Raw genomic sequence first — 9,002 nt, 5'->3', positions numbered from 1 at the left:
CACAGCTAGAGGGACAGAGAACCGTCCACGCCTGCCCCAGTATCTGGCCCTCTGCCCTCACCTGCTCCCCACTCCGCCTCGGACCTGAGCCAGCCCCCCTTGCTACTGAGATAAGCGCCCGGCTCCTGTGGCGCCAGGCAGTTGAAGTCCCGCTCATCAAGAGCCACTGAGAACAGCCAAGAAGGGCCACGGGCCTCTCTTCTGTGGCCTGAGACCACGCTTTCTCCGTGGGAGGGAAGTGGCCAGTCGGGGTTCTCCCTGGCAGGCAGAGCCATAGGACAGTCCCAGCGCCAGCCTGCAGCGTCTCCCAGCTTTCTGCTCGGGCTTTCCGGCCTGCTCCTCAAAGCCCATCTCTGCTCTGAGGCTTGGAGACACCAGCTGTCCTTCTCGCATTTTACCGAAGAGGAGACTGGGGCCCAGAGCAGGTCAGGGCTCTCCCCCAGGTGGTTTTGGAGGGATGGATCATGGCCAGTCCTGTGTCCTGCCGCACAGGGTGGACACATAGAAGCCACACTTCTGGGGGAGAGTTGTCCTCTTCCTTCACTCGAGCCCCCCTGGGGGGTTGCACACGTCTACCAAAGAGGTGACATGTCTCAGACAGCCACGGGTCCTGCTCACGTGCCCCTGCCAGGTGAAGGCCTGGACTGTGTCACATGACCACGGTCAAACTCCGTGGCTCGCCATCCAAGGCCCCTCTCGGCACAGTGCGTACCCCCACCCCGGCTTCCCTCCTTGGTACTTTCCGTCCCAGAACCCCCACGGGGGCTGGCTGGCTTCAGAGATCAGGTGGGTTTCCGGTGTAGGAGGCCAGGTGCCTGCATGCAGGACATTGGCTCCTAGGCGCTTGTCAGCTCCACCTCTCTGCCCCCAGTTTGTGCTTTCCCTCTGTCTGCGACTCGGTGTAACTCATGGATGATGGGGTTAGGGCACGGCTACGCTGACAGGCTCGTCAACGTAACTACGGAAGCCTCACTCCCACGAGATGAGCTGTGAAGGGCTAAAGGTTAGGGTCCCAATCCCTCTTTGGGAGCATGTGGTTCATAACTGCCTCCACCCCCTCGCTCAGCGCTGGCTGGGCACCTGCCACAGAGGGACGGGGCTTGGAGGGGGCTTGCGTGTGCTCCCTCGGGAGCCCACGGTCCAGCAGACACAGTGTCCCGTGTGCAGTACAGAACGGAGGGCATGGTGGTAAAGGGCCACCCGCTGGGTGCTGCCCCTAGGGCCCGAGCTACCTGCTGCTCTGCCTTCACTTGTGGAGTCCTCAGGGTAACCCGATGTGAGGAAGGCAGGGAGCCGCGCCCTTTCTAAGGAGGGGCGCCCTCAGTGAGTGGAGCATCAGGTGTGTAAGGAGGGGCCGTGCAGACGGAGCCAGAGAGGGGAAAACGCATGGCAAGGAGTGCTGGGGTCACCAGAGAAGAAGGTGCAGGGGCACGAGCCACCCCGGTCCCTGCCCCAGCCCCAGCCATGAACATGTTTGCCCACCAGGGAGTGGGGCTGGAGCCACACTGTGCACAGACAGGGTTCTTTCCAAACCCTTTCCTCCAGGCTGCTCTGATTGCTGACCCGACCCAGCACGCATGGACAGAGCCCAGCTCCTGCAGGTGCAGCATAGTGTTTACAAGTTCTTGTCCCACCCCTGAGTCCTTGATCTGCACTTGAATGAGGGCTGGCTTCCTGGGCAGGGCAGAACTGCTCTGTAGGGTTTTCCAAGGCTGTATGTAGTCTTAGGGAAGCAGACGGCCACATCTTTCTCCCGGCTGATGGGTTTGAACTGTCCACCTTTAGGTTATCACTTCGGTGCTTTAACCACTGCAGCACCAAGGTGCCTTCTCCTGGCCCATCTTAAAACGACAAAAGAAATCAAATCAAGCGCACTGTCGTCGCATCGACCCTATAAGATGGGTAGAACTTCCCCTGTGAGTTTCCCTTTATGTGGGTGAGTCTGTAGGAGAGAAGCCTTGCCTTTCTCCTGAGCAGTAGCTGGTGATTTCGAACTGCCAACCTTGCATTAGCAGTCAGATGTATGACCACTATGCCACCAGGGCTCTAGCAAACACTAGCAGCTATTCACATTTTGTGTCTTCCCGGAGCACTCTCCCCCTCTTTGTCAACGACACTCATCTGCCTCTCTCTCCTCTCTGCCTCTCTCTCAGTGAATCCTAACGTGGAAAAGAAGCTGGCTCTGGGATATTGGTTCAATGCCTTTGGGTTTCCTCTGGCCCCCTTTAAAGCATGTGATTGATGGATGGCCAGTGTCTTGCTTCTGTGGCCAGGTGTCCTTGTCTGTCTGTGATGGCATCCCTGGCGGGAGAGAGGGCCTGATGCAGTCCCCTGGGGCAGCCACAGGCTGGCCCATGGTCACACAGGGTGGGTGCCACCAGCGGGGCGAGCATGATTTCAAACCCCATTCTTCCCTTTCCTGCTGCTTTGAACTTCATTTATACCCATTTGCTAAATTTAAACTCCACTTTCTGAGACTGGCTTAGCACTGGAGGGTCTGAGAGACTAAATTAAGGCTCTCGTTCCCACTTTGTGCGGCCTTTTATGCCTAGCATTAATTACTATGTTTGTCACCGAGTAATAAAATCTCTAAACTCGCTGCCACCAGATTATCTTCTTTAAGAAATGCAACTCTCTTCCAGTTAATAACCAGGGGCCCTGCCTCCGCGGGATGATTTGCAGCACCGAGTGGCCCGGCACTGCCCACCGCCCACAGGGCTCCATCCTGGCCTCAGTGCCCTGTCTGGCCTGTGCCCTTCTCCGGGCCCCGATGGGTTTCTGGGATGCTGGTGAAATGTTCTCTCGGCCACCGCACCAGGATGGCACAGGCATTTGAAAATGACACCCTTTCTCTGTCCTCTTCCCTGTCACAGACCACGTCTCGATCGGAGGACTCGGGGACAGTTTTTATGAATATTTGATCAAATCCTGGTTGATGTCGGGCAAGACAGATTTGGAGGCTAAAAATATGTACTATGAAGCCTTGGAGGTAAGACCAGTGGCTGGTTCTATGTGGGCGGTTGTCTGGAAGTAGTGGGGGGCGGGGGGACACGGCGAACACTGCTAGGGGCAGCAGAGGCCAAATGGTCCAGGGCTTACCCCTTCCCCATGGTGGGCTGGCCAGGACCATGACAAGGCAGTCCCCACCTGCGCCAGGCACTTGGCACACTGTCTTCTGACTGCTGGCAGCCTTGGTTCACAGATACAAAGTGCAAACCTGGGTAGGTCGAAGCAATTTGTCGAAGGTCTCGGAGGAGGTAAGAGCCAGGCTGCTTCAGAAAGCACCCTCTCCACTGCAGCCTGGATCGCAGAGCTGGGGGAGGATGCCCCTGCGAGCCCGGGTTGCTTCCTGTCCAGCCAGAGGGCATCATTTGCACAAGCCTGCAGGGAGGCTCCTCCCTCTGAGGAACATCCCGCTCTCCTGCTTCTTTCCAAGGCCCAGAGAGGGCAAGGCACTTGGAGAAGGTCACACAGCCCAGAGCTCAGAAGGGGAGCTTGTCGAATCCCATTAGCTGATCATCCTTTGAATCCCACTGAGGGAGAAGTGGTGGCAGGGACTGTGCTGTACTGGACACTTATATGGTGACCTCACTGCTCACTGGGCCTCAGTTTCCCCATAAAGAAGGTTGAGCAGGTTGGAGCTACTCTGCCACCATCATGATCCATGCTGCTCCTGCCAGCCTGCCCTCTAAACTGGACTTGTGCTCCACCCCTGCCGCTACCTCCCAGTCATTCACACACAGCTAGCGGAGTGGGAAGTGCACGATCCTCCGTCATCAACTCCCCGTAGCCCTTGGAATAAGCCAGGTTCCTCCGGTTGCCCACTGGGTCCCACGTGACCTGGACCCTGGGGGTTGCTCGGCCTCCTCTTTGTTTTCCATCTTCCTTCCAGCCGCCCACCTTCCTGCTCTTCCTCAGACACACCAGGTTCCTTCCCACCACAGGGCCTTTGCACTTGCTGTCCCCTCTACCTGGAATGCCAGTGAGTGGCCTGGGCCCACCTGCCCATCAGTGCTCAGCTCACATGTCAGAGTAGCCTTTCCTGGTCCTCTCCTTCACACACTCCAGGCTGATTCTCCTCCTCACCTGTATCCGTATTTACAACTGTCGCATGCACACACGCACTTGTTTCCCGCCTGTCTGCCCCAGAGAGGACCAGAGCTATGGAGGAGCCAGGGTCTTGTCTGCGTCATGGCTTCTAGAACGGGCAGGCACTTCGTGGGTGCACCACTACTGCTTTATGAACAAGTAACAGCTGAATGTAGCAAGGACGGAGGGAGGAGGGACTGCACAGATGGATGGATGGTCTCTAACTGCCCTCCCACACCATCACTTGGCCAGGAAGGACATTGAAACAGGCATCCTTTGAACTGGGGGCTCGGTCCTCACTCTCCCATTTAGTTCCCCAGCCACCAGGACCTCAGTCGTGAAAGAGCCGCCGAGACTCCGATCTCAGATCATGCTTGAGCCTAAGCCCCGGCCCTGCCCGGGTTTAACCTGGGCGCAGACTGTGCCCGGCGACCCCTGGGTTGGGGCTCGGTCCGTGGCCAGTGTGTGCTGTGCTGTCAGGAGGGACAGTCCCTGCGGTCCCTTGAACAGTAAGCAAGAAGTTAACGAGCAGCCTGGTCCGCTCCCCTCAGGGCACACCGTAGTTGAGGCTTCAAGGATAGGAATGGCCATGAATTATTTAAGCAAACTGGGGGTTGCATGGAAGCTCTCGATTGAACAGGCTGGAGCTTGGCTGTGCTCCCCGCATTTGATCTCCCCAGTGAAGACTCCCGAGCTTCTCTGACCCCAGTAAAGACTGCGCCTCTGGCAAGTTTGGGGCTTTGAAGAATGCTGGTGGTGCACAGCCTTTTCTGCATGTTAAAATCGCCCGGGGAGCTCTAAGATCCTGGTGCTTCGGGCCCACGGCGGCGGTGACCAGTTCCGCCAGAGCCTCCCGCGGAGCCAGGCCTCAGCATTCTCAAGTCCCCAGCCGTTAGCTCTCCCTGGCCACCCGGTGCCGGGCTCCCACAATGTTTCTGATGGACAGCCAGGATCAGACACCACTAGGGACACGATTGTACAGCTTGGATGTAGACAGGTGCCCCCAGTGGCAGTAAGAACCACAGTGAGGGTTTCTGTCACATTACCTGGCCGTGTTCCATCTCCATAACATGGTAAAAGCAAGTACCCTTGCGCCTCACTTAATGACATGGTTAGGACCCCAGGACCAGGTCGTTATGTGGAACTTGGCAGCACACGGAAGTGGAGGATGACCACATCATTACATAACTGCCAAATGATGGCATGAGATAGCAGCCCAACAGTCAAGAGTCACAGCCCAGCCACGTTAACACAAAATATTCACCATCACAGGTGTGTCACTGTCACCTGACCCGCCCCCTCAGCATTGGTTGCTGCCAGACAAGACAGCATCAATGCACAAAATAGTTGAAAAGCAGGTTTTTCGTTTTACGTTGTCTTAAATGCAAAATGTCAGCTGATGGGATCGTTGATAAAGTGAGGTGCTGGTATGTGAGTTGGTATATTATTATTTTCCCCTTCAGGGTGATGAACCTGAGGCTGAGAAAGGCCCTAAGTCACACCCGCATCTGATTGGAATTCAGTGCTCCTGCCCCCAGAGTCCCTCATGCGGGGCTCGTGCAGAGCTTCTCCCTGGCAGGAAAAGGAAAAACACTTATCAAGCATCGACCGGGCCCTGGGCTGAAATTCTGTTCTGTCCTTTCATCCTCGGAACCAGGCCAGGTGTTATCTCTGCTAGGCAGAGGTGACTGCCGAAGCTCACAGCTGGGATTTGAACCCAGGGCTCTGACTCCCCACCCAGCCCTGTGCAGCATCCTGGTATTCACTCTGGGCTCTAGAGCGCCTTCTTACATCCGCGTGTGAGTCAGAACGGCCTCGATGGCAGCAGTGAGTGCGGTTGTTTTGCTTGAGTCGTCTTCAAGATAGAGTAACCTTTAATTTTCTCTTTTCCACACTCACTCGGGCTGAACCCCGCATGAAAATGGCTCTAAATTCTATAGGCGAGTCTGGAAAGGGCAGCTCACCAGCTTCACGAAGGGACAACTTGGGATCCGGCCCCCTCCAATGTTCTCCCCTGAATACTGACACCTGGACCCCTGGGCCAGGTTTCTGCCTCCTGGACTACCTGTCCCCTGGGCAGAGACCTGACACCCCTCACTGTGGGAGAGGGTTTCAGAGCTGCTGCCCATCCGAGCCTTGGAAGCGTGTTCTCTGAGCACCTCATGGGTGGCCGGTAGCCGGGGACAAGTGTGTACAGGGCACCAGCCCCCTCTGCCCGGCTGGGTGAGCCCCATGGCTGAGGAGGTGGGTAACAGGGCCTGGAAGAGCTTGGGGGGTTCCTCCGTGGAAGCAAGATAACACATAGGGACACTTGATCCCAGAGGAGTACACATACACAAAAGGGTTGCATGCCCTTTGGGGGGCTTTCTAGACCCCTGAAGCCCATCCAGTGGGACTTGAGCCGGAGGACCCTGCGAGCAGAGGTTATAATGGAGGAGGAGGGTCCTTTGGCCCCTCCAAGCACAAGACAAGCGTCCCGGCCAGCCCGGACCTCAGAGACCAGCAGGCCACCCTCTGGCCCATCAGGACCGTCAGCAGCGGCGCCCGGGTGCCAGTTTTCCCCACAATACTCACTGCTACCCTCTCCCCTCCCTTCTCTGTGCCTTCCCCCTGCCCTGTTCCCAGGCGATAGAGCACTACTTGCTGAATGTGTCTCCCGGGGGGCTGACGTACATTGCTGAGTGGCGAGGGGGGGTTCTGGACCACAAGATGGGGCACCTGGCTTGCTTCTCAGGAGGCATGATCTCCCTCGGCGCCGAGGATGCCAAGGAAGAGAAGAGGGCCCGCTACCGACACCTCGCAGCCCAGATCACCAAGACGTGCCATGAATCATACACCCGCTCAGGTAACCCTGCCTAGGGAGGGGCAGCAGGAGAGACTGAGGCTAGAGTCTGGGAAGGACCGGAAAGACTGGCGGTGCCGTGAAGAGAGCACCGCAGGAAGTGAGGTAGACCTGAGTGGAAGGCGTAGTGTCTGTGTCTGACGTTCAGTGGAACGGGAACCGGCACTGGACGCGGTGGGCACTCATCCTCGCTGAGTCTCACACCGGGGCCGAGGAAACTGAGGCTCAGCGACTTGGCCAAGGTCCTGCATGAGGGACACAGGGCAGCCCTCCAGTCCTTGAAGCAGAAACACTGGCTTCCTGAGCCTAGCAAAATCCTTGCCCCTTGGTGCTTCCTCCACCCCTGGCACCACTCTGTTCAGCACTTTGACCCCAGGCCACCAAAACACCGGGGCGATTCGCCATTGTCCAGCACCCTGAAAGTCACATTCAAGAGCATGACCCCAAGCCATTCTGCATTTGGGGAAACTGAGTCAGCCCGGAGGTGGGGGCCGAGTGGCTTGGCCAGAGACGACAACACAGCAGCTGAGCCTGGACACCAACCTGGGCCTTTTGATGCACCGCCCCCCCTTGCATGCTGCCTCTCTAAACAGCACCCTTGAGAAAAGTTTCCAACCCCCAGTGCCTGCTACACTAGGTGTGGGCACAGGGAGTGCCCCCATTGAAGTGAAACCCCGGCCTAATGCCACCCTGCCACCCCCCAGCGTGGAGCCTCTAGTGCTCTGGTGGACAGGACAGCAGTCTGGGGCTCCTGGGGTGAGATGGAGGGGCCCCGCAGGAAAGCCCAGCCCTGTCCCCAGTATCACAGGCGGTTGGGGCCAGCACCCACCCACGAAGCCTACCACAGACTCGGCGCTGGGGCTCCAGCCCCACCTGGCTTTCCTGGCATGTCTGCAGGGAACCAGCCAGCCGCAGCCGGTCCTTGATGTTGGTGTTCTGTTCCCTCCAAAGGGCTCCCGCAGCCAGTCCATACACACGCAGGGAAGCTGGAGACTGGAGAAGGCTGGCTATTTGTCAGGGGCAGTCAGCCCTGGGCATAAAAAGACAGCCTGCTTCTTAGAGCTTATTGTCCCCGCCAGCCGGGCGTGCCCACGGACAGGGCAGCGGGCACTGCCGCGCTCGGCCCATTAGCAGCTTGGCAAACACTTGCTGATGCTCAGGGACAGCCGTGCCGGGCCGAGGGGCAAGGGCCTGGCCACTTCCTCCTCCTCTTCCTGAAGCCCCGCATGGCCTCCAAACTCCAGCCCCCATCTCAGGGAACACAACACGGGGCCTCCTGGGCCCCATGGAGGCCCCCCTTAGGGCCAGAGCTGGACCCATGCCTGAACTAGAGAACGTAGAAGCATCCCACGAGGCAGATGTGACCCCACGCCCTCAATCTGGACCTGGGGGGTGGCGGGGGGAAGCACGCGAGTGCAGCCAGAGGGGACACTACCAGACCCCGTCACATCCCACCTCAGCCCGACTCTGTTTGCCCTCGCTGACCCTCGGTTTCCACCGGAGCACAAAGACGTTTGTGAAGAGAGTGAACTGATGCACGTAACACCCAGCCCAGCGCTCGAAGGGTTGGGGCAGGGGCGGGCGCAGTGCTTCTTACAGCCCAGCCGCCCAGACAGCAGAGATGGCGACAGATCGTCGCCAAACCATGATCATGGAAAGAGAGAGAGAGACACACACACACACACACACACACCTCTTTATCCTGTGCCCTCTGCCCACATGGGACCCTCCAAGCCCAAGTCGGCAAACTGCTTGCGGCTGGAGCCTCTTGCTTTGGCCGGGCCCTGTAGGGAGTGGTGCCGCTGCTCCAGAAGCCCCCCCACCGTACACCACTAGCCCTCACCCTGGGCGCCTGGGTTCCCCGGGGCAGGAGGATACTAAACAACCAGAGGTGGGAGGCCTGACCCGACCCGGCCCTCTGGTTGGATGTCCCTACAGATACCAAGCTGGGGCCTGAGGCCTTCTGGTTCAACTCCGGCCGAGAGGCAGTGGCCAACCAGCTGAGCGAGAGCTACTACATCCTGCGGCCGGAGGTGGTGGAGAGCTACATGTACCTGTGGCGGCAGACCCA

The 9,002-nt window shown here is 58.3% G+C and overlaps 1 protein-coding gene across 1 annotated transcript in view; it reads left to right on the top strand.

Annotated features, from left to right (window-relative positions):
* The window catches only part of MAN1C1 (mannosidase alpha class 1C member 1), a 159,724-nt gene that overhangs the window by 147,246 nt on the left and 3,476 nt on the right, over nucleotides 1–9,002 (top strand). The window contains exons 8-10 of the mRNA XM_045298931.1: nucleotides 2,874–2,989; nucleotides 6,715–6,934; nucleotides 8,870–9,000. Coding sequence (XP_045154866.1) covers nucleotides 2,874–2,989; nucleotides 6,715–6,934; nucleotides 8,870–9,000 — 467 coding nt within the window. The remainder of the gene's footprint in view (nucleotides 1–2,873; nucleotides 2,990–6,714; nucleotides 6,935–8,869; nucleotides 9,001–9,002) is intronic.

The sequence above is a fragment of the Echinops telfairi genome, unplaced genomic scaffold, assembly GCF_000313985.2.
Source record: "Echinops telfairi isolate 266 unplaced genomic scaffold, ASM31398v2 ScPeMD7_7457;HRSCAF=8495, whole genome shotgun sequence".
NCBI lineage: Eukaryota > Metazoa > Chordata > Mammalia > Afrosoricida > Tenrecidae > Echinops > Echinops telfairi.
Note: the sequence above shows the minus strand (reverse complement) of the source record. Positions and strands in the feature narration are given on the sequence as shown.